Source organism: Armigeres subalbatus, chromosome 2, assembly GCF_024139115.2.
Source record: "Armigeres subalbatus isolate Guangzhou_Male chromosome 2, GZ_Asu_2, whole genome shotgun sequence".
NCBI classification, from domain to species: domain Eukaryota; kingdom Metazoa; phylum Arthropoda; class Insecta; order Diptera; family Culicidae; genus Armigeres; species Armigeres subalbatus.
The window spans coordinates 302,695,916-302,722,102 of record NC_085140.1 but is presented as its reverse complement, the minus strand read 5'-3'; the positions used below and the strand labels follow the sequence as shown (position 1 = coordinate 302,722,102).

At 39.8% G+C, this 26,187-nt stretch overlaps 1 protein-coding gene across 4 annotated transcripts in view; it reads left to right on the top strand.

Annotated features, from left to right (window-relative positions):
• LOC134212508 (protein rolling stone-like) overlaps positions 1-21,566 on the top strand; it is a 129,454-nt gene extending 107,888 nt beyond the window's left edge. For all 4 annotated transcript variants that reach the window (XM_062690451.1, XM_062690448.1, XM_062690449.1 and 1 more), the window contains 3 exons: positions 470-589; positions 944-1,124; positions 20,977-21,566. In XM_062690451.1, coding sequence (XP_062546435.1) covers positions 470-589; positions 944-1,124; positions 20,977-21,253 — 578 coding nt within the window. In that variant the 3' untranslated portion in view covers positions 21,254-21,566. The remainder of the gene's footprint in view (positions 1-469; positions 590-943; positions 1,125-20,976) is intronic.
• Positions 21,567-26,187: the final 4,621 nt, after the last annotated feature.

The following is a 26,187-nucleotide window of genomic DNA, read 5'->3' as shown; positions in this document are numbered from 1 at the left end:
CTGTTTGCGCAGAACACTCACCAAATGCTGAATGCTAATGAATGAGTGCTTTTGACGTTATGGAGATTCCAATTCTCACCAAAATACCACTCATTGTAAGCGAAATTATCTTCAACCCAACTTGGGACACCAGTTCAAGTGGTTATTCAACAATTCATGATTTATTCATTCTGTCGTTCATATTTTTGAAAAAGGAAGTTGTTTAAGGTCATTCTAAAATTAGCTCCAGCAGCGTTATGCTTCGAAATGATAGGTTCTTCATTTTCTGATTCTAATTTTCTTATTAAGTAAATATTGGCAAGCACACCAATTATGGAATGATATGCGGAATATCAATAAAGGTCGGAGCAAAACACCTATTGGTTAAACAATAATAAGTATTTACAAGAAATCTGAGTAATTGCAATTTATCTAAACGCCCGCTAAACCAGCTGACGGCATTTACAACGTGTTCTCTCTGTCTTTCCAGATAAAATTTGCAACAACGAGGAAATGCCACGCGCCTTCAAGATCTATTGGATGATGCACAATATAACGTTGATTTTGTCGATTTGCATTACTATCATCTACTGGACTATATTGCACAACGGTAAGTTTCAAGTTCGAAGTATAAATGGGAATGGTAATACTTAACGTGACCTCATGCACTTATCGTCAGATCACGTCAGATACAACCATTCTCAACCCAGGCAACATTATTGTGTCATGTTTTTTATTGCACCGTAATCAATTGTGTTGCACAAGAAATTCATCGTCAGTATGGTCGTCTTAAGTGTCTCCACCGATCAGGTGGGAAAATTAGACGGAATAGTACTAACGTACTAACTCGTCCTATAACAAGTGAAGACATTCCACTGATAAGCAATAAAGCAACTTAATATGAAGCTTTACAGAACAGCTTACAAAATATCTACAATAAAACGTTCTTTCGTTCTATTCGCAGATGAAATGCCAATGGATGCCAACAATATCCTGATCCACGCCGCCAACTGCATGTTCATGCTGATCGATCTCATCATCGTGGCTTACCCAGTGCGAATATGGCACGTGGTGCAACCGATCTGCTTCGGGCTGCTCTACTGCTTCTTCTCGGTGATCTACTACCTGTGTGACGGTACCGACAAGTAAGTAATCCCACACATATATCCCAAAACTAAGTACAATGCTTCAGAACCTTTTATTTGCTGCAATCTCATAAGCGAACGTTCCTACTAACAATTATAGTTACTGCTGACTTTTTAACGATGCTTGTTCCACAACGCCGTTAACTACACCCGCTATTGAAACAGTCAGGGCCGGTCTCATTACAATTTTATAAATAATGGAACCAGAAATGGCTATTTAAAAACTGAAAATAAGATCATTCATTTAAGTTAAAATATATGAAAGGTAAGTATAAAAGTTAGTCAGATATTTAAAATTTATTAAGAAACTGTATTGATACTGTGCGATTCGTAATTTTCGTAATTTGAATAATATGTTAGGAATATGCTTCTGAACTGAAATCTAGAATCTAAAGGTTCGAAAGCCTCCGTTTGAGAGATATGAAGCCTTTTTTCGGAGAAAACTCCTTTAAAGAGAGTCGGAAGCCTTGTTTTAAGAGGCCCGGAAGCCTACTTTCAAGAGGCTCGGAAGCCTCATTTTAAGAAGGCCGAAGCCTTCTTTCAAAAAGCCCAGAAGGCTCCTTGAGGACTCCCTTCAAGAAGCTTGAAATTCTTCGTTCAAAAGGCTTGGAAGTTTATTTTCAAGAGGCTAAGAAGTGTCCTTTCAAGATGCAAAAGAAGCCTCCTTTTAAGGGGCTCGAAAGCCGCCATTCGAGAGGCTCGAAAGCCTCTCTACAAGACGCTTAGAAGTATCCTATCAAGAGGTGAGGAAGCCCACTTTCAAGAGATCCAGCAGCTCCTTTCAAGAGGCTCAACCTCCTTTTAAGAGGTACCGGAAGCCTACCTGCAAAAGCTCAGAAGGTCCTTTTGAGAGTCTCGAAAACCTAATTTCAAGTGAAACGGGAGCCTCCTTCCAAAAAGGCTTGGAAGCTTGCCTTCAAGAAGCTCAGAATTCTTATTTCAAGAGGCTTGGAAGTATTCTTTCAAGAGGCTCAGAAGCGTCCTTTCAAGATGCAAAGGAAGCCTCCTTTTAAGTGACTCGAAAACCGCAATTCAAGAGGCTCGGCAGCCTCTTGTCAAGAGGCTCGGAAGGCTCCATTCAAATGGCTCGGAATTATTTTTTCAAAGGCTTGAAAGCCTACTTTCAAAAGGGGGTACTTCAATTAATGCGCAAGTTTGTTGAACTGCTGGTGTAGGCAATAAACTGTTCAAGTAGTGAAGAGCTGCAGACAAATACATCGAGTTACTGGTGCAAAATGGCACCAATTCTACCGAAATGCTTAAATAGGAATGGCTAAATATGAATACAGCATAGACCAAAATCTTATATGAAGCCTCATCACACCCCGTAATGGACACAACTTAGCCGCTTCCTGTATGGTACAGAAATAGAACATCTGTTGTTTTAATTTGTTGGCTGTTATGTAACGTTCAATTACTGTATAAAAGATAATTCAATTTTGTTTAATTTCAATTTTTACGAAAATTCCAACAATGTCTATCAGCTTCCTTTTGATGATTTAGGAGTCCTGGCTAAATTTCAAGCAAATTGGAAATGGTTTAAAAGCGGCTCGAAGGCAATGTATGTTTTTATGGCAATTTATATGGAAAAAAAAATTAAAAAATGTTCAAGTTCTGCTACAAATGTCAAATAGTCATGGACTCAAACGCATAACCCCAAACTCCGTTTTTCGAATTTATATAAACGAAACCTGCGGTTAGCTCATTGGTTAACACACAGGGTAGATATATATTACGGGGAAAAAAGTTTATTAGATTGTAAAGCAAATGGAATTTATTATTTCAGTGTCGTCCTGATTTTGTCACTCCTTGATTTTGTTGTCACGTTTTCGACCCAATTTTATCACGTCTCAATTTTATCACGTTTTCGACCCGATTTTGTCAAAAATTTTCAAAACATGTACTGCTATACGTAGCAATAATCAACAACTTTAGTTTTCCGAAATGCGTTCGCATTTATTAAAATAAATTAAATTATCACACATTTTTTGAGTCAACCAGTGTTCACTCGGACGTCGATGAGATAACACGCGTTTTTGGTGGTGCTGAGGAAGTGTTTCCACGCCACTCATTATCACTATTTTTTTTAAACGGAATCTATTCACTGAATAGATATACACACAATGGACAAAGTACGTAAGAATACGATCAAAGTAATTTTCGCGAGTGGAGTCCGCGCGCCGGCTCATTTAGATGTAATTCGGTTTACGGCTAACATCCTGAAAATTCCCGCACCAGAGGTACATACTATCTACAAAGATGAAAATGATCGCTGCTTTTACATAAAATTTTTGGATGAACCGGATTTCGATTGCTTCGTTTCTGGGATCGAAGAACAATACCGATTTGAGTACGGTGATGGCGATTCGACAATGGTAAAATTGGAAGTGGCCAGTAGACTGTTTAGATACGTGAGGATTTTCAACCTGCCTCCGGAGGTGGAAGATAAAGACATTGCTACAGCACTAAGCCAATTCGGTGTAATAAGACAGCATGTTCGAGAACGATATCCTTCAGACTTCGACTACGCTGTGTTCAGTGGAATACGCGGCGTCCACATGGAAATCGCCAAAGAGATACCATCTAATCTCTACATCGGGCATTTCAAGACTCGTCTGTACTATGATGGACTGAAGAACAGATGCTTCTTCTGTAAGCAGGAAGGGCATGTTAAATCTGATTGTCCTAAGCTGACCAGGTTGAAGAGTTCAACTAACACCGCATCATACAGTGGTGTGGTTTCCGGAGCAGTGGCTAACAATCTCTCCAAGCATAACGAGGACAAGCTTCAGTTGAACATGACACCATTGCAGCAGTTAAATAACAATGGAACAGCTTCGAATACCAAAAACCTATCCCTAACCCAACCCGGCCGCTCAACTAGAGCGATATCGAAGACAAAACAGGCAAGTCAACCACAGCCGTTCGTGGTGGAAGAAAAACGACACGAGACCATGGAGGTCACAGTGACGCAGAAGAGAGCTGCCGAGAAGTCGCCAGACGACATCTCCCCCGTTTCGCAACCATCGCGGAGAGGACGCTCCCGTAGCAAAAAACCGAACGTTGAACTCAAAATGAAACAATTACTAACGCAATTATCCGGTAGGTCAAGGTCCCGAAGTCATGGTGATCGAAGTGATAAGACAGACAGTAATGATAAGCGAGAACAAGTGTAACTACTCAAGTTTGATTTTCACTAGTTACGTGTGTGGTGGTGAGTGTATCGTGTTTTGTTAGGCTAGAAGAACTCAGTAATCAAAGCTATACGAAGCCATGACGATCATTCGTAGGTTAGCGACAATTAATTTAAATGCGATAAGCTCTCCGGTGAAGAAGTCACTCTTGAGAGATTTTATTTGGAATCACGATCTAGACATAATTTTCGTCCAAGAAGTAGCTTTTGAAAACTTTGCGTTTATCGGTAGCCATACAGCAGTAGTCAACATAAGCGAGGATAAAAAAGGGACGGGAATCCTCCTACGAAGAAAACTTAAATCATTTTAAACATCAATGGACGAATAACATCGTTAACAGTCGATTGTGTAAACTACATCAACGTTTACGCTCATTCAGGGAGTGGTTTTAAGAAGGAAAGAGATGTTTTATTTCAAGACGAAATGATCATGCATTTGAGGTACGGTATGGAAAATGTATTAGTAGGAGACTTCAACTGCGTGTTGAATGGAGATGACATGATTGGCTCGGTGAAGAATTTCTGTAGTGGTCTTAAGAATTTAGTGGAATCACTTGGTTTAAAGGACATTGAGAAAACAATGCAGAAAAAACGTACTAATTACACTTTTATAAGGGGCGGTTCGATGTCTCGTCTAGATAGATACTACGGCTCTGAAAACCTTTTAAGGTCTACTCAAAGTATAAGTACGGTTCCTTTGTGCTTTTCTGATCATTACAGTGTAATACTTAACGTCCAGCTTCCCGAGGATCAAGAAATGTCCTTTATTGGCCGAGGGTATTGGAAACTGAATCCTTATTTTTTGAATGATGATACAATTATGCATAGATTTGAAGAGCTCTACAATCGCCTAAAAACTCGAAACTCGTACAATAATCTTAGTTTTTGGTGGAATAACGACTTTAAGTTTGCCGTCAAAAGATTTTTCAAGAATGAGTCTTTTAAGAGGAATCAAGAAATCAGTAGGGAAAAAAACTTTTACTATAACTGTTTAAATGAGTTATTTTTGGAACAGCAAAATAATAAGCGTGTGGACGATGAAATGAAAATCGTAAAATCTAAGCTCATGCAAATAGAACAGAGAAGATTGGCATTTTATAAAGGAACATTTAACAGTGACAGCATTCTTGAAGAGGAGAAACTCAGTTTATTCCAAATTGCAGCTAGAATAAAAAAATCCAATCCTTCGTCCACCACAAAGATACGTATAAAAGGACAATTAACAGCAGATACGAAGGTTTTAAAAACAGGTCTACATGAATACTATGCAAATAATTTCAAGAAACAAAATAACGCTAATCTAAATACCGAGGTTGTATTGAACTACTTAAGGTCAAATTTAACTGATGAAGACAGAGACATTTTAATCAAGCCAATTGAGTTATCAGAGCTTGATAAGGTTTTACAAAACGCATCAAAAAACTCATCTCCTGGTCCTGATGGATTGTCGTACATTTTTTACAAAAATTGTTATGATGTGATTAAGAATGACTTACTCAAATTATTTAATTGCTATCTTACCCAATGTGAATACCCTCCTGCACTTTTTTCCGCCGGTATCATAACGCTGATCCCCAAAAAAGGCGACAAGCACGATTTGAACAACCGTCGCCCAATTAGCATGCTCAATACCGACTACAAGCTGTTCACAAAGATCTTGTGGTCAAGATTGCAGCCGTTGTTGAGTAAACTGCTTGGCCCAGGTCAATCAGCCTGCATCGCAGAACAATCTTGTATCAACAACCTACGTGCTTTGCGAAATGTGATGATGAAAACCAAACAAACGAAACACTTTAAAGGAATGCTTTTGAGCATTGACCTAGAAAAAGCCTTCGATCGAGTAGATCATGATTTCCTATGGCTAGTTCTCGAGAAGTTCAATTTTCCTATAGTGTTTATTGACTGCTTGAAAAGACTTTACAAAATGCCACATCGAAAGTATTGTTCAATGGCTTTCTTACAAATTCTTTTCCGATCCAAACTTCCGTGAGACAAGGGTGCCCGTTGAGCATGGCACTATTTTGTTTATACATCGAACCACTGATACGCATGTTATATGATGCTGTTGGTGGTTGTCTGATAAGTAACTACTTCATCAAGGTAGTTGCATACGCGGATGACATCAATGTGTTGATTCGTAATAACCACGAGTTTGACAAGGTCTTAGAACTAGTCAACTACTTTAGCATTTATGCTAAAATAAGGTTGAACATTGTTAAATCAAAATACTTACGGTTTAACAATTGTAGGTCAGGACCTCACATGATACAAGAAGTGGATAATCTTAAAGTACTTGAGTTACATTCTGTACCAATTTCAATTCAACAATTGAAAATAATTATAAAGAGCTGATTTCAAAAATGAAGTACGTTATTGCCTCGAACGAACGCCGAAATTTAAATATTTTTCAAAGAACCGTAATTTTAAATGTTCTAGTACTCTCAAAACTTTGGTATACGGCTCAAATTTATCCACCAAACAATAAACACATCGCTCAGATTAGGCAGATTTGCTTTAGATTTCTGTGGAAAGGATATTTCTATAATATCTCTAAGGATCAATTGTATCTTCCGGTTTACAAAGGCGGTTTGGCCATGGAGGATATTGAATGCAAAGCGAAAAGTCTATTCATAAAAAACATTTTGTATATGCATAAGAATCCCAACCAACATGTAGATGAATTTATGTTACAACAAGTCAACTGCAGACACATTACCAGAAATACCCGAGAATGGTTAAGAGCCGCGGAGCAAATGAAACACCAATCCAATTTGAACACAACAAGCCTTATTTATACTTATTTAATTAATGAACGGGGCATCAAACCCAGAATTGAGAGTAAATTACCCAATTTAGACTGGAAACAATTTGGCAAAATTTGAATCATAACTTTTTATCACCATCAGCTAAATCAATCTTATTTACAATATTAAATGATTTGATTCCAACGAAAAATAAAATGTTTAGGCATAAAGTTACCGGGGTTCAGAATCCCACTTGTGAAGTATGCATGCAATGCGATACAATGCAGCATCGTATTGAAGCTTGTGCTGGATCCAACGAAACATGGAGATGGGTAAACAACATAATTAGAAATCGACTTAATATTGTAGTCGGAGGACCTGACGAAATAATGACGATAAATATTGGTAGTACAGATAGTAAAAGTAAAGCTGCTCTATGGCTTGTGGTTGAAGTGATGAAGTTTAATTTAGAAAATTACTCTAAACACGGATCGACAAACCATATAGATAAATTTAAAAATGTAATCCGTGAATCTCGATGGAACAATAGACGTAGTTTTACTAAACACTTTAGGAATTTCTTGAATGTATGTTAATTGTATAAAAATGTTATAAATAAATAAAAGTTCGTACAAAAAAAAAAAAAAAAAAAAAAAAAAAAAGTCATCTGGTTTGGGGTGAAGTTGATCAAGACAGCTCTACTACAATCATTATGACCTAGCCGTCAAAATACACTAGGTTATTTGTATGAATGTTGAATTTACTACGTAAAGAAGTCTACAAAGTCAATATTTGAAACGAAAATATCGTCATTTATGACTATCTCTCTTTCTTCCACAAAATACATTTTCATGATTATAATCGGAAGACTCGGATTTTCTACCTAGCGTTAACATTACTTGAACGGATAATATTGTTAACTACCGTTTCATAAAAAAATTAAGCACTTTTGACTGACATATCAAATGATCATCTTCGCCTCAATGATCATCTTCCCCCCGTTTGACGGTACCTGGGAAATATTCTGTAAGCAATTTCGACAAGAAATAACGGGTACCGTTCACGCTTTTGGCCTTTCCAAGACATAAAATGATTCATATTTGTAGAATGAATTAAAAAATTGGAAATATTTTTTTCTAATTTTTTCACATACCCTGTTTTGTCACCCCAAAATTCACCAGGGGGGTGATAAAATCGGGATATTACTGTATTATTATTGTCTTTATTTCAGAGGTTTTAAGCCCTAGGCTGGCTCACCTCTAGTAAATGGAATTGTATGTATAGATCAAATTCCAATCATATAAATAATTATAACTTATTTTTCCCAGAAGCCCAATTTTTCATAACAATTATTCTGCTTGTAATCTGAATTTATTAACTTCAAAAATTTTTCATTGTAAACTAGAATTAACTGAACAGAGGGCACTCAAAAAATTGTTACTTCTCCTGAAATCTTTCTCTGACATGTTCGACCATGGCCCTAGAACTATGAATCCGGCCCTGTAAGTAAACACACATCGGTCATAAAACCTCACTACCTTCACGCAAAGTAGGGTGCATGCTGTACGGTGTGGATGTTCTCGTTAAACGGTTAATTTCAGTAGCATTTGCCGCAGACTTATTTTTTCGAACGTATAAATTAATAGCCCAGATACCTAGTGGTACAGATCCACGATCCGGCTGCAATTTGCTACCGGTTGCGTGTTTGATCGTCGTTCTATGCTGGTACCCACCTACTTCTTAACACCTTGGATCCATGTAGCATACTTTTTTACGGCACCGGCTACCGGCTACGGGTGCTGGCTGGTATTTGGAAGGGTGCTAGCGCCAGACCCCAAGTTGGGAGAATGTTGGCCGCGATGCGTTATGTAATGAAGGGTACCGAACGGTAATGAGAAATTTGCCCAAGATCCCATAGCGAAGATATGATGCACTGGCGGTGTAAGTCCGCATTAGTGACGCTAATGAAGCCTGTCCGTCCTACCGGCGATGGGCGATCGTGACGCAGTGCTACTGCCGCATGGGAGGCTTAATGAATGGGACATTTGCACTAATAGGACCTAGCCTTCCCGTTCGCCAGGGCTGAGTAATAAAAGATTTTTTTCATAGCGAAAAAAGAGCTCTTAACTCTAGTGCGCCGCGATTGAATAAGAGCGGCATCATAGGCTGTTGTGGATTATGTTGCGTGATTTAAGACATTGTTGAACCTCTATGACTATTAGTTCTGATCAATAGAGTTACTTCACATTTGCACTAACATTTGTCATTTCTTCTTGTATGGCAAACTAAATGTATCCATTAGTTCAATGTATTTTTTACCGGGGTATCGAAAACTTTTCTTGGTTGATGGTATCCTAGACGAGGTCAAGAATCAATCTCGTCATTTTGGAATGGCCATCTTTTGACATGCAAGACTAACCGAAGAACATGTAACGCTGAGTAAATTATGTTACTTAGCAAAGTCTACAAAACCGAGCCTAAACTTCGTTCAGTTTTTGAGATAAGGCCATTACTTGGTAACTCAACCATTTATCATATTTAGTCTTCAATCAATTGCTACCTCTGACTGTTCTTGAACTAAAACGTAGAAAACTTCATCCTCTACAATCGATTCAATGGTTCAAAATTACTTTTCTTATGTTAGGAAAACTACTTTCTTGCGGTGTTGAATTTAATCTGTAGATTAAAGAAAAACACCTTAATAAAGATTAAAAAAAACTACTTTCTTTAGTAGCTGGGTGTTGTGTAAATGTCCTGTCCGCTGTCTCATGCTAGATGTTAAGTGTTCAGTCTGTGTACGACCTCTGGTCGAAAACGGTGACTGTCTTCAACGGAAAAAAGAAGAAAAAACGGAAGAACAACCTCCATTGAGGAATCATAAGAAAACTCGAAACAACCAGCACTAGGGTTCCAGAAGAACTCCCATTAAAAATGTGAAAGTAACTGCATTGGAAATTTAAAAACCAAACCTTACTTAGTAATTTAAAAGAATTTTCCTAGGGAAATCAGAAGAATCTTTCCTGAAAACAATGAAATTTACACGCCACGTAAATTTTTGAACACATGATTTTCCATTCAATATTCCTCATTTTTACACACAACTTTTTCTTGCTCTTGAATACAAGCTCCATAGTGGAGACAACCTGTAATGTTAAAAAGCAATGGAAAATTGAGTCAGTTGAATGAAGACTTTTTGTTACATTATCCCCTAACCTCGGACCAGAATCAGGCAGGTTGACACTCCATCACTCCCCGACCTCCTCGATCCCCAAAACAGTCAGAGGTCTTAATCCTAAACAATAAAAACTAAACTTAAACTTAAAAACTTAACAAGTCAAAGAATCGACTGAGACAACAAAACGAGATAACTACTTTGAAGCGAAAGGCCAATTCCCTTGGAAACCCAAAATAACGCTCCTTTGAATCCATAAGAGTCCTCCAGAAACTCTGAATGTTTCTCCTTCCTGGAAATTCAGAAGAGTCGTGCTTGAAAAATCGGTGATACCTCCCTTGAAAACTGCTTTTCAGAATTCAAATGAATTCCTCCCAGAAACCTGATAGCATTTTTGTAGGAAATTCAGAAGAATCCTCACTAAAAACTTCAAAACATTATTCTGCGGATTCAGAATAATCCCAATGAGTAATTCTCGCTGAAACCGGGCCACTATTTGCACGAGGTTCTTAAAAATGCCTAAATTTACATTCTTTCGAAAGCTTTCGGCGAGTATATTAAGGATCCGAGTTAAATTCATCAGAAATATGAACCCCTCGTTAGTTATACACGAAATCATTTTAATTGACCCCTCGATTTTTGTCAATTCTTGACTCACCAAAACTGTTATAACTCCAACATTTCTCAACCGATCATAGAGATCAGCATATCTTTGGAAAGAGGAAGAGTGTATCCTCAATTTGCAGTAATAAAATTCAAGCAGCCATATTGTATTTGACCGCCATCTTGGATTTCTTTTTAAAAACCATTTTTCCGCCAATTTTGCAACCACCGATTTTAAATATTAATACATCGATGGAAAGCTTAGCTTATATTGTGCATTGTGTCCGAAAATCTCAGGTGTATGTTATTTCTATCAAAAGTTATGTATGATTTCCCAAATTATTTTTTGAAGGGTCATCTGACCAACGAACATTATTTTTATGGTTAATATGGTAACACGACGTCAGTTCCTTGATTTCATATACTATTCTAAGCTAAATGTGTTTCAAAAATCAAAAGCATATCTACAACAGTATTTTATTTGAAGGGCTCAAAAGTTTTGAGCATAACGAAGCCGTATTCAAGTTATTGTATTAAATAATTCAAGAATTTTTGTATTGGTAAATCGTACATTACTTTTGATAGAAAAAACATACACCTGAGATTTTTTGACACAATGCACAATATAAGCTAAGCTTTTCATCGATGTATTAATATTCAAAATCGGTGGTTGCAAAATTGGCGGAAAAATGGTTTTTAAAAAGAAATCCAAGATGGCGGTCAAATTCAATGTGTCTGCTTGAATTTTTATTATTGCAAATTGAGGATACACTCTTCCTCTTTCCAACGATATGCTGATCTCTATGATCGGTTGAGAAATGTTGGAGTTATGACAGTTTTGGTGAGTCAAGAATTGACAAAAATCGAGGGGTCCATAAAAATGATTTCGTGTATAACTAAAAAGGGGTTCATATTTCTGATGAATTTCACTCGGATCCTTAATATACTCGCCGAAAGCTTTCGAAAGAATATAAATTTAGGCATTTTTAAGAACCTCGTGCAAATAGTGGCCCGGTTTCAGCGAGAATTACTCCAATAAGAAATTCAATACAAATTCCTCTGAAAATCCAGAAGAATCCTCATTGAAATCTCACAAAGAATTTGTCCCAAAAATTCAAGTTTTTCAGGGAGACCCCCCAAGTATCCAAAAGTAACCTTTAAAAGTACGTTTTTCGCTTAATCAGCTTGACTGGGCTGATTAAGCGAAACACGTACTTTTGTTGAAGGAACTGTTGGTTACTTGAGCCAGGAGTACCTCCAGAGCAAACAGACAAAACCTGCAAAGGAAGTCAGAAGATCCGAGGCCACTCAGAAGAACACTCATTCAGAGGGACATTCACTTAATTTGCAGACCTCCTCTTGTCTTTGTCCCACTGCACTGCTTCGTGTACCACGAACCTCTGGCAATCTGGAAGATGTTCCCTGACGAACCACAACTCGAGCACCACGCCACCACCATTCACGATGAGAACACAGCAGACAAAACACCTCAAACAAACATCCCATTTCAATGCGTCCTAAGACTACGCAACACTCCAACATTGAGTCGTCACAATTTCCCCTGCACAGTGGCACATGTCCCTCCCCCACCAACTGTCAATGACAAGATGCCACCAACTGCAATTTTTATATATTTGCAAGAATTGCGCCAAAAACACACACCGCCGATGAGCAAAACCATGACAAACACCGTCGCCGACGAGGTACACTATCGAAAGCTTTTAACGCAGACGTACTGCAACAAAGTAGTACTTGAATTCTACATTCGTAATGTCCAAGAAGAATTTATCCTCGATTAGAGGATATAAAAGCGCAATATACCAGTCCATATTCAGAAAAATGGCATGAGCTCAAAATCCGATCGATCCAAGAAATAGCGATCTGCGTGTTGACCGATGCCGACAAGGACAAACTTTATTGGCGGAAGGCGTTAATAGCGAATTACTTGCAAATCTTACTGAGCATCTGTTAGGGGCGGCTGATCGTTGTTCGAGTGCCAGCGAGAGACTCTAAGTGAAACTGTGCACAATGGTCTACCGGAAATAAGAAGAAATGGTCCTCCGCAAATTTAGGGTGTTTGGTGTCAGGCCCTGCAAGTCAGCCTTAAAAAATACTCCCGCAACGAATAATCAACAAAAGAGTACAGACCGAAATAATCGGCGAGGACCACTGCGACGAAAATGGACTAGCGATTGGAAACTCGGTTCGTGAAACTGCAAATCTCTCAACTTCATCGGGAGCACACGCATACTCGCCGATGTGCTCAAAGACTTTGGATTCGGCATCGCAGCGCTGCAGGAGGTTGGTTGGAAGGGATCAATGGTGCGAACGATGGTAATCATACCATCTACCAGAGCTGCGGCAACACACACGAGCTGGGAACAGCTTTCATAGTGATGAGCGATATGCAAAAGCGCGTTATCGGGTGGTGGCCGATCAATGAGAGAATGTCCAGGTTGCGGATCAAAGGCCGGTTCTTCAACTTCAGCATAATCAACGTCCATAGCCCACACTCCGAAAGTACTGATTTTGATAAGGACGCATTCTACGCGCAGCTGGAACGTGAGTACGACAGCTGCTCTAACCACGATGTTAAAATCATCCTAGGAGATTGTAATGCTCAAGTTGGCCAAGTTTAGACCGATTATTGGAAAGTTCAGCGCCCACCTACTGATGTACGGAAGCGGCCTACGACTAATTGATTTCGCTGCCTCCAAGAATATGGCAATTCGTAGTAGGTGCAACGCTGCAGATAGAAAATTAAATCGACCACGTTATAATTGATGGACGACACTTCTCGGACATAATCGATGTCAGGACATATCATGGCGCCCCAAGGATTTTTGGATACTTGGGGCTAACATCGACTCTGACCACTATCTGATGATGGTTAAACTGCGTTAAACTATCCGTCATCAACAATGTTCGGTACCGACGGCCGCCGCGGTACGACCTAGAGCGACTGAAGCAACCTGATGTCGCCACTGCATACGCGCAGCATCTCGTGGTATCGTTGCTGGTAGAGGGTGAGCTCGATCGGGCCCCTCTTGAGGACTGCTGGAATACAGTTAAAGCAGCCATTAACGACGCAGCAAAAAACATCTTCGAGAAGGACGCAGCGCGGGCGGTCGCGCTGCAGCAAGGTACCCAGCAGAACGTGGAACGTTATAGACGAAAACGGAGAAAGCAGACCCGCCCTTTTCATGAGAAGAAACGCCGCCTGAAAGAAGCGGAGATAAGCACATAGAACAACTGTGCCGTTCTCAAGAAACACGCAAGTTCTATCAGAAGCTCAACGCATCCCGCAAAGGCTTCGTGCCGCGAGCAGAAATGTGCAGGGATAAGGATGGGAGCATCTTGACGGACGAACGTGTGGTGATCGAAAGGTTGGAAGCAGCACTGCGAGGAACATTTGAATGGCGCTGAGAGTACAGGCAGTGAAAGTCAAGGCAGAGAAGGAGATGACTACGTTAGCTCAGCGGACGATGGAAACCGACCAGCCCCCACCTTGAGGGAAGTTAAGGATGCCATCCAACAACTAAATGTATCATGTACAAATCTCTGATAAAACCGGTAGTCCTCTACGGACATGAAACATGGAGAATGCTCGAGGAAGACTGGCAAGCACTGGGAGTATTCGAGAGGTGGATCCTTGGGACCATCTTTGGCGGTGTGCAAGAAGACGGTGTGTGTCGGCGAAGGATGAAGCACGAGCTCGCGCAGTTCTATGGTGAACCCAGCATCCAGAAGGTAGCTAAAGCCGGAATGATACGATGGACAGATAATGCGACAAGAATGCCGGAACCAAGGAACCCTGCAAAGATGGTATTCGCTTTTGATCCGCATTCGAGGATGGAGAGATGCGTTGTTGATTCAGTGTTATCTGTTTAGATGTAATAACAACCACCGATCGTGAATTGCCATCTCCGATCAAGATCCGTACATTAGCAGCTTGTTTATATTTTGATCGTCGTCGCCGTGTTCGTGCTAGCCATTCAATACATGCGCTGTGTTGGCTGAAGAATATCAACATAGGTGAGATATAGTAGTGTGTGAACTTTGTTGGTAGCCACTGTCATCCACAACCAGTCATCGGTGCTGTCTTGTCATCGCCCTGAACTAGTGGCGCCATCTGTTAGCCAGCACATGCATTAACTTTTAAGAGCATCTCCATCGTTCACACTGTTTGGTCAAGTTGCATAAAGTGTAATGGAACGTACACACGGTCAAGCAGTTTGACTAACATTAACTCCACCTCTCGTTTATTCAAACATCCATCCAATTTTACCAACAGCGACACGAACAATCAATTTATTCGACCAACAATATCACACACGAACGACCGAAGCACCAACTCGAGCACCAACCATCAAAAAATATATGGCGGTTTGTGAAACTTCACTACAAATGCTCATACATGTTCGGCGAACCTTGACTCCACCCCCGACAACTCAAACCAAAATCAAACCGTTTTAATTTTTTCCAACCGATCCGCCAACTGTCAAATGGTTGTTCGAACAACTTCACACACGTTCAAACAAAGCAGCAACCGAAGCGTTTTCGTGAGGGCAGAGTCAATGTTCGTCGAACTGCTTGACTGGTGTGTACGTTGCATAAGATGTCTCCGCTGGAAGTTTGTCATAGTTGCGCTTGCAGTTTGTCAACTGTAGAAGTTTCTTGCGGTGGTTTCTGCAAAGCAACTTTTCATTACAACTACGCGGGCATTTCGGAAGATCTGTACAAGGAAATATGCGGCACATCTTGTATTTTCTGGATGTGTACAGGATGTCGCGACATAATGAGTAATGCTCGATTTAAAAACGCATTGGCATCTATGAATGCTGCCACGGTCGAACTGAAGGATACGTATAAAAAAATCGTCGGAGAAATAAAGAGTGAGATTAAGGACAGCCTCATCGCTGAGATCAGGCATCAGCCTCTGTAGCACGATCAACTGACAAGTTCTGGATCCATCTTTCGAAAATTTTACCTGATGTATCGGAAGCCGATGTCGAGAAACTTGCCAAGGATTGCTTGAATGCCACAGGGGATCGAATTCCGCGAGTTCATTGACGATAATACCCGCACTCAGACTTTTTGGAAACCAGCCCAGAACGTGGATACTGGCCTTCCGTTCGTGAAGTCTCTCTTACTGTCGTATCTATTCTTCCTCATTCCGCTACCACTTGTTCTCCGCTCACCGTCTACTACCAAAACGTCCGTGGATTGAGGACAAAAACAAGCACTCTACTCAATTCACTGATGTCTTGTGATTTTGTTGTCATCGTATTCACAGAAACATGGCTCTATTCCGACATCTCGAACTCCGAACTGTCAAGCAACTACACCATCTACCGACGCGATAGAAATACTCGCACCAGTGTATTTCAGCGTGGGGGAGGTGTCCTAATCGCAGTGAGAGCCCAGCTAAATTCGAAAGCCGTATTTCTTGAAGGCAGCGATGATCTTGAGCAAGTTATTGTGGATGTTATGCTACCACATGAGTCCATCTGTCTGTGTTGCATCTATATTAGACCGCGCAGTCCCGCCAATATTTACGCTAAGCACGGTGAATCCCTTATGCGTCTCCTCGAGTTAGCTGACCCTCGTGATACCATGATAGTCATGGGCGATTACAACCTTCCTAATTTGGCCTGGGAATTCGATGATGAAGTACATGGGTTTCTGCCTCTCAACGCGTCGTCGGAACAAGAACTTGAACAGTAGTTGAGTCTTTACCACAGGATTGCAGCAAATCAATGATTTGGTTAATGCGAATGGTAGGCTTCTCGATTTAGTTTTCGTCAGTGATTCTAATCGAATTGAACTATTTGAATCACCTGCTGCCATTTTGAAAGTCGAGCCATTTGTTTTGACGCTCGAATGTTCCTTTGAAGACTTGCAACTCCCGCAGTCGAATTCAGCTGCACGGAATGAATATAACTTCGCACGATGTGACTTTGATGTAATTAACGCTAGATTAACTGCATTGGACTGGACGTGTTTATCAAATCTCGAAACGGTGGATGATGCTGTGACTGTTTTTATGACAATGTTTACCAAGTAATTCGTGACAATGTCCCGCTGAAAACTCGAAGAATGTCTACAAAATGCCAACAACCATGGTGGAACCCGCAGCTGCGCAGACTACGGAACCGTTTACGCAAGGCCCGTAAACGTTATTTTTGTTCCAGGACAATTGAGAAAAAGTATGCTGTTCTACTTGCGGAAGCTGAGTATAACAGCGTGCATGAAGTTTGTTTCCGTGAGTACATTAAACAAATGCAACGGAACCTCAAAAAGAACCCTTCATCGTTCTGGTCTTTTGTGAATACTCGCAAAAGGTCTGCTGGCATTCCGAATAACGTCTTCTATGGTAATCATAATTCTTCCGCCGACAACACTTCTGCAAATCTCTTTGCTGAGTTCTTTCACAGTGTGTTTGAGTCAGAGTACCATTCACCGCCACAACAATATTTAGATGAGTTACGAAGCTTCAACATACGTCTACCGCAGCTAAACCTCAGTTTTGACACGGTTTTTAACGCTCTTAATGCAGTTGACGTTTCGAAGGAACCTGGTCCAGATCAGATTCCACCGTCGTTCACAAAAAAAACTGTGCAGCCTCGCTGGCTGTCCCAGCCCTGACAATTTTCAACCGATCACTCGCGGATGGCGTGTTCCCTGATGCCTGGAAGCACGCATCAATTTCACCGATCTTCAAATCCGGCAACATACATAGCGTGGAAAATTATCGACCCATTTCGATCCTGAACTGTTTGGCCAAAGTACTCGAAAGACTGGTGCATGACAAGCTTTATCCAGCCGTTAAATCCGTTATATCAGAATTCCAGCATGGATTCATGCAAAAACGTTCGACGATCTCTAATTTGATGAGCTTCACCAATAGTGTTATTGGATGCATCGAGAAGCGGCAACAAGTAGATGCTGTGTATATTGACTTTTCGAAAGCATTTGATAAAGTTCCGCATGATCTTGCTATTTTGAATCTGAACCGTCTTGATCTACCGTCGTGGATCGTCAACTGGATTCATTCGTACTTGACTTCAAGAAAAGCCTTCGTCAAGGTTCGTGACGCCACTTCCGATGAATTCGAGATTCCTAGGACCTTTAATTTTTGCGCTATTTATCAACGACGTTTGCGATCAGCTACACTCGTGCAAGCTGCTTTTTGCGGATGACCTGGAAATTTACCGAGTCGTGAAGTCAGCTTTAGATTGCTGTGCACTTCAAGCCAACATTGTGCGCTTATCATCGTGGTGTCAGATAAACGGAATGCAAGCCAACGCCACCAAATGCAGAATCATTACTTTTTCCCGTGTTCACTCACTAATCAGATTTGACTATTCGATGGACCAGTTACCGCTTATGAGAGTTAACTCCATAAAGGATCTTGGCCTTACCTTGGACAGTAAGCTTCGGTTCAACGAGCACATCTCAAAGACAATCTCCAAAGCCAATACTATGCTTGGCTTCCTGCGCCACAACTCTGCACAATTCGATGATGTTTATGCTTTGAAAACATTATACTGCTCATTGCTCCGAAGCATTCTTGAGTACGGAGTTCAAATATGTTCAAATAATGGGCTCCTTACCATGCGAGTCATGCATCACGCATAGAAAGCATCCAGAAACGTTTCGTCAGATTCGCATTACGACTGCTGCCATGGACCAATCCCGAAAACCTGCCACCGTATGAGCACAGATGTACGCTCATTGGCTTGCAAACACTCTCCAAACGCCGAACGTATTTACAACGACCTTTTATTTTTGACATGATCCGTGATAACATTGACTGCAGTAGCGTGCTCCGGGAAATCAACTTCCACGCACCTAGCCGCCGATTACGCAATCCCCAATTGCTTTGGACCCCGGCGCACCGCACTGCTTATGGTTACAACAAACCACTTGACAGATGTTGTAGATTGTTTAACGATGTATGTGATATTTTTTATTATAATGTTAGTAAGCTTGTCTTCAAAAATAGGATTAAGATACTGTAGTCTGTGTGGTTTTGAACCAAAGATGTAATAAATAAATAATAAATAATAATAAAAATAAATTAAGTTTAGATGGTAAATAAATTAAATTGATTAGCTGAATACTTGGCAGCTGATTGAGTGCACCAAATAACCAAGACGAGATGGCTGCAAAACGTGTAGTAAGATATTTAAAGCTAACCAAGGAAATCAAGTTTTGGTACAAGAAACGGTTGGTTTTTCCGACGCAGACTAGGCCGGTGACCAAAAAAATAAGCAATCAGCGTTAGGCTTTGTGTTTCTCTTCGGCAGCACTTCTATATGACCGTGATCAACAGACCTTTCCCGTCAAAAATTTTTATTTGCACAATCGATTTCTTGGCTTATTTAAGGTCAACTTTCCCGAAGAACCCATATTGTTTATGCCTCTAACTATTTTTGAAACCGAAAAGTGCTGCACGATGAATCGGCCTGAAAAATTTACCCGATGTTCGTTCAAAATCGGGCCAAACAGCACTTTTTCGATTTTTGTTTTAAATTTTAAAAATACTTAGAGGCATCAAAAAAAATGGTTTTTTTGGAAAAGTTCGCCTTGAATAAACCAAAGAATCACCTGAAACAATAAAACTAGATACATTTTTTGAGGGAAAATGTCAATTGCAAGCATTTCTGCGTTAGTCTGTAACCAGTAGAGCCCTAACGCTTAGAGGGGGGAGAGGGGTTGAGTTAAGTGTGACAGTCCATACAAAAGTTTTCACGATTCATACAAAAAGTGTGACATAGGAGGCGGGGGGATGAAAATGGTCGATTTTTGCGTTACGTAATTAATGGATCTTCCCTATAGAGAATTTCTGGCAAATGGACGTTGGTTTCGATGGTTTTATTCCCTATGACGGGAATAAGACCATGGATGGAAATACCTGGCCTCTCCATACATGTCAAGAGTTAATATGGCTACGGCGGCTGGTGATTGATTTTGGGGAGAATCATGTTAGTCCAACGATTGCTTACGACGACAACCAGAGCTAGCTCAACTTTGTACAGGCAGATAGAATAACCACGAATAATCAAACGTTACGAACATATCGACACCACGCGCCATTTGTCCACAACAAGAAGTTTAAATTAAAAGCGAACACCGTTAATTTGAATGAAGTACCGTTCAATCAGGGTTCACAGTATAGGTAAGACAAATCGTCCATGGCGATATAAATAAACTTCACATAACCCAAGCATCAATCTGGCCGGTTCCATAAGTTATCCGCAAATTAATAACGCATGATAAACAGGTGTAATATCTCACCGGAAAGCGGTAAATGCTGTTACAATCGCAAAAATGCATTTACCAAAGAGTACTGCACGAGAGGCCAAGCAAACCAGCTCAATGCGATCCTACCGCTAAATAAATCTTGCAAGTATTGGCTTGGATACGCAAAGGCAGAGACCCCACCAAAGGCAATGCAGAAAAGTGCGTTGGTTCACTTTTTTGCTCTCCTTGGAATGACCGGCGCCATCGGAGTGTAATTACTCATTCCGTATACCAAAGCCAAAGGAAGTTGCTATGTCCAGCATAATCTAATTGGCATCTATCTTTACAGTATGCACACCTTTCATAAAAAAACAAGAACTTTATTTCATTGCAAGTAGTACTTCATTATACTGCACTTGAAACTTTTGGAAGGCATTTTGCTATAAATGGGGATCTCCATTCACCGACCTAGAGGACAGGTTTTTCTTAATCTTGTCAAGTTTACTTTCTAAATTTCGATATCCCATCCAAGTTACATTAACAGTTTCACTCATCAGTGTTGTAATTAGAAGCCTTTCAGAGGCTTGTTTGAAAAAGTCGCATTATAGATAGAGGTCGCCACAATTGAGAGAAAAATATCAAGATTTTGATAAGAATCTAGGAATTACGGATGTTTCGGATATAAAAGAAGATTTATCAACACTGAAAACCATCATCATAATCCTGGCTTGAGTCTTGCTCTGCACACGGTTTTAAACTAATTAAGGTTGCAGCGTGGTTGTGGCTTCAGTAATATATATTACTTAAGACATAAGACAAATCATTCACTTGGCACCCCATCCCCCCACAAAGAAACTACATCAACTACTGATATTTTTTTCGTTCCCACAGAAAGGGTCGCCCATTCATCTACAACGTGCTGGACTGGCGCTCGCCCGGTAAGGCCATGATAACCGTCGTCGGGACGATCGTGCTGGCCATCGTTGTCCACGTGCTGATGTTCTTCCTGTACAAACTGAGAAGTTTCCTGTTCGTGCGTTGTTTCAACCCGAAGACGATTCTGCCCACCAACTCCACCGTCAACCTGCAGCAGGGTAAAACGTGCGACGGCATTTCCATGGTTTATGGCAATGACAATCGCGGATTTACCATCAACGAAAAATATTAGCTTACGGGGGGATTCAACTCCCTGATATTTTCTGCGCTGGACTGTCAGTAGATCGCGGAGTTTCAATCGATGGGTTGAGGAAATTGGTGGAACCAATGCACAAATAAAGATAAATTAACTATTTTAAGAAGAATTTGGTAAGAATGCGTGCGTCAGAGAATAGTTGAGAATTGAGTCAAATTCAATTACGATTAGATTTATAAGTGCATCTGTGATTCGAAGTATGAAAGAGTGTAACATACTATTATTTAATTGACGAGTTGGTGTAACAACAAATTAGTTTTAAAAAAGGAAAGTATTCGAAACCAATAAATACGCTTAATAATTTATTTTTCGATGACAATATTCCTACATACAATTTTTTTTTTTTTTTTTTTTTTTAACTAATATTTTTTGCTAATTATCTAATACATGCATTCATCTCTTAGACTAGGTGTTCCGTGTTTTCTTAACACTATCATCCTTATTTGCTATGTTACGCTTTTAGTTATTATTAATACATTTCAATTGCCTCTGGCAGTTAGAATTTTTCCTCTGGTTGAATTGAACCATGTAGGAATTACAATGTTTTCAACTTAAACTAAACTTAACCTATTTTATACTAAGGGTACAAGGTGTTAATCGTTGCAATAGAAGATTGCAACGATTTTTGTCTAAAATTGGAAATTATTTTGTTGGACATTTGTTGCAATGTCTCAATATTAGAAATTCTATGAAGTTCATTGGTACTATACCACGGAGGCAACTTCAGAATCATTTTCAAAATTTTATTTTGAATCCTCTGGAGTGCCTTCTTTCTGGTATTGCAGCAACTAGCCCATATTGGCACAGCATACAACATGGCAGGTCTAACATTTTGTTTGTAAATCAAAAGATTGTTCTTAAGACAAAGTTCTGATTTTCTGTTTATACGTGGATATAGGCTCTTAATATATTTGTTACATTTTGCTTGAAGGCCTTCAATGTGATGTTTAAAAGTTAATTTTAGATCTAGCAGAAGTCCTAAATATTTAACTTCGCTAGACCAATTAATTGGAACCCCATTCATAGGGACAACATGTCTGCTAGAAGGTTTCCAATAAAAAGCTCTCGGCTTATGTGGGAAAATTATAAGCTGAGTTTTGGAAGCATTCGGAGAAATTTTCCAGTTTTGCAAGTAAGTGGAGAAAATATCCAAACTTTTTTGCAATCTACTGCAAATAACACGAAGGCTTCGCCCTTTGGCGGAAAGGCCCGTGTCATCTGCAAACAAAGATTTTTGACACCCTGGTGGTAAATCAGGTAAGTCAGAAGTAAAAATGTTATACAATATGGGTTCCAGTATGCTGCCTTGGGGGACACCAGCCCTTACAGGTAATCTATCAGATTTAGAATTCTGATAGTTTACCTGCAGCGAGCGATCTGATAAATAATTTTGGATCAGTTTAATGATGTACAGAGGAAAATTAAAATTCATCAATTTTACAATCAAACCTTCATGCCAAACACTGTCAAATGCTTTCTCTATATCAAGAAGAGCAACTCCAGTCGAATATCCTTCAGATTTGTTGAGCCGAATTAAGTTCGTAACTCTTAATAACTGATGAGTGGTTGAATGCCCATGGCGAAAACCAAATTGCTCATCAGCAAAAATAGAATTGTCATTAATATGAACCATCATTCTATTTAAAATAATCTTTTCAAACAGTTTGCTTATTGAAGAAAGCAAACTGATTAAGGATAACTAGAAGCCTCAGCTGGATTTTTGTCCGGCTTCAAAATTGGAACAACTTTGGCGTTTTTCCATTTATCTGGAAAGTATGCCAATTGAAAACATTTGTTAAATAAATTAACCAAAAAGGATAAAGAGCTCTCAGGAAGTCTTTGATAAGTATGTAGAAAATACCATCATCACCCGGGGCTTTCATATTTTTAAATTTTCTAGTAATAGATCTCACTTCATCCAAATTGGTTCCCAACGAAGGGTCAAAAACATTCTCTTGATTGAGAATGTCTTCGAAGCTCCGTGTAACCTGATCCTCAATTGGACTAGTGAGACCTAGACTAAAATTATGGGCACTCTCGAACTGCTGAGCAAGTTTTTGAGCCTTTTCGCCATTTGTTAATAAAATTTTACTTCCCTCTTTAAGCGCTGGAATTGGCTTTTGAGGTTTTTTAAGAATTTTTGTTAATTTCCAAAAGGGTTTCGAACTGGGATCCAACTTCGAGACATTATTCTCAAAGTTAGTATTTCTCAGAATAGCGAAACGTTTTTTAATTTCATTTTGCAAATCTCGCCAAATAACTTTCAACGCGGGATCGCGAGTTCTTTGGTATTGCCTTCTTCTCACATTTTTAAGACGGATCAGTAGCTGCAAATCGTCGTCAATAATAATGGAGTTGAATTTAATTTCACATTTCGGAATTGCAATGCCTCTGGCTTCGACAATTAAATTTGTCAAAGATACGAGAGCATTATCAATATCACTTTTGGTATCGAGAGGAATATCAACATCAAAATTCCTATCGATATACGTTTTATATAAATCCCAATCAGCTCTATAATAATTAAAAGTAGAGCTGATTGGATTATAAATGGCTTCTTGTGAGATTTCAAATGTCACAGAAAGGTGATCAGAGTCAAAGTCAGCATGAGTTACCAATTGGCCACACAGCTGACTTGAATCCGTTAAAACTAAATCAATTGTAGAAGGATTTCGACTGGAAGAAAAACAAGTTGGTCCATTGGGATATTGAATAGTATAATATCCCGCAGAACAATCTTCAAATAAAATTTTACCATTGGAATTGCTTTGAGCATTATTCCATGAACGGTGTTTGGCATTGAAGTCACCAATTACGAAGAATTTTGATTTGTTGCGAGTCAGAATTTGAAGATCAGCTTTCAACAAATTCTTTTGCTGCCCATTGCATTGAAAAGGCAAGTAGGCTGCAATGAAGGAAAATTGTCCAAAATTTGTTTCAACAGAAACTCCCAAGGTTTCAAAAACTTTGGTTTCAAACGAAGAAAATAATTTATGTTTGATACGTCTATTAATGACAATGGCGACCCCACCACAGGCGCTGTCAAGACGATCATTTCTGTAGATAAAATAATTTGGATCTCTTTTAATGGAGAGTCCTGGTTTTAAATACGTTTCAGTTATAATGGCAATATGCACATTATGAACTGAAAGGAAGTTGAATAATTCATCTTCCTTACCCTTTAGAGAGCGGGCATTCCAATTTAGAACTTTCACACAATTATTTGGATCCATTGAAACGGAGTCCGATAACAATTTTTGTGTGTACTTTATACCAACCTGAACAGCTTCAGGAATGGTATTTGCTTTGAACATTGCATCAATCATGTGATGCAATTGTTCAGTTAAAAATCAAAATCGGAAGCAGTCATGCTACCTGAATCGGCAACATGGCCGTTATTTTCCGTTGGGACATGGGCATAAACCTCATTTTGAGAAGAGAAATTTGGTCTACCAGCAGCGATGTTTGCATACGTAGGTACATTGGAAAAATTGGAATTTACTGAAGTGATTGCTACCCGTTGACGAGCGGCAAAATTTGTTTGTGAATTGTGGTGGGTATGAATTGCTCGACCGGTAACCGGTTTCGAAATTTGAGCGTTTGAAAAATTTCTGCCCGTCGAATCTGGGATCCGATTGGAATTTTCCGTCATCAATTTTGCACGGGAATTCAAAACTTTTTTGCGTGAAGGGCATTCCCAGAAATTGGATTTATGATTGCCCCCACAGTTTGCGCACTATTCCTACATACAATGAGTCTACCTAATGAGCAGTGTAGTCGTCAAGTCAAGTACAAAACACTGAAGACGGCCTTACTGTAGAGATCAAAATAAGTCTTATAACAAGTGAAGACATTCCACTAAAATGCTCCAAATAATTTTCTATATCATTTAGGTTTAGTTCGAAGTAATAGCCTTGAAGAGGTGATAGTTGTTTAAAATTCGATAATCTAACTACTACATACATTAAATATTTACAATAATATTCGATAATTTAGTTGGGGGCGAGCACCCGGGTCATGAACTCGTCGGAAACCAAGCAACTGACCATAAACGTCACCTTGCACTCAGCAAAGCGTTTTGGTAGTCTTTAATTGCCAGCCAGACGGTGGACCTCAGAAGTTCGAGCCCCGGTAGGCGTTTGCCACGTTATTTTGCCACTAATGGAACGTACACACGGTCAAGCAGTTCGACCAACATTGACTCCACCTCTCGTTTATTCAAACATCCATCAAGTTTTACCAACAGCGACACGAACAATCAATTTATTCGACCAACAATATCACACACGAACGACCGAAGCGACAACTTGAGCACCAACCATCAAAAAATATATGGGGGTTTGTGCAACTTCACTACAAATGCTCAAACATGTTCGGCGAACCTTGACTCCACCCCCGACAACTCAAACCAAAATCAAACCGTTTTAATTTTTTCCAACCGAGCTGCCAACTGTCAAATGGTTGTTCGAACAACTTCACACACGTTCCAACAAAGCAGCAACCGAAGCGTTTTCTTGGGGGTGGAGTCAATGTTCGTCGAACTGCTTGACTGGTGTGTACGTAGCATAACGCTCTTGTAAGATGATAGTGGTATCATCTGTGAACAGAGACAAAATGCAACCTTCTGGAGGTTTTGGCATATCGGAGGTGAACAGGTTGAACAGCAGGGGCTCGATGATACTGTCCTGGGGAACGTCTGCGATGAAGTAGTAGCAACTCGCCCCGCTGATTATGACTCGGGATGTCCTCGACGGCAGATAGTTGTTGATGATTTTCGACAGGTAGTTGAGAAGATTGTAGCGTTATAGCAATGCTAAGATCACTGTGTGTGGCCAAGCGGCAACCAGATGGCGGTAGTACGCAAACGTCAAACACAAGCAAAATCGATGCAAGTGCCATCGGTGGCCGAT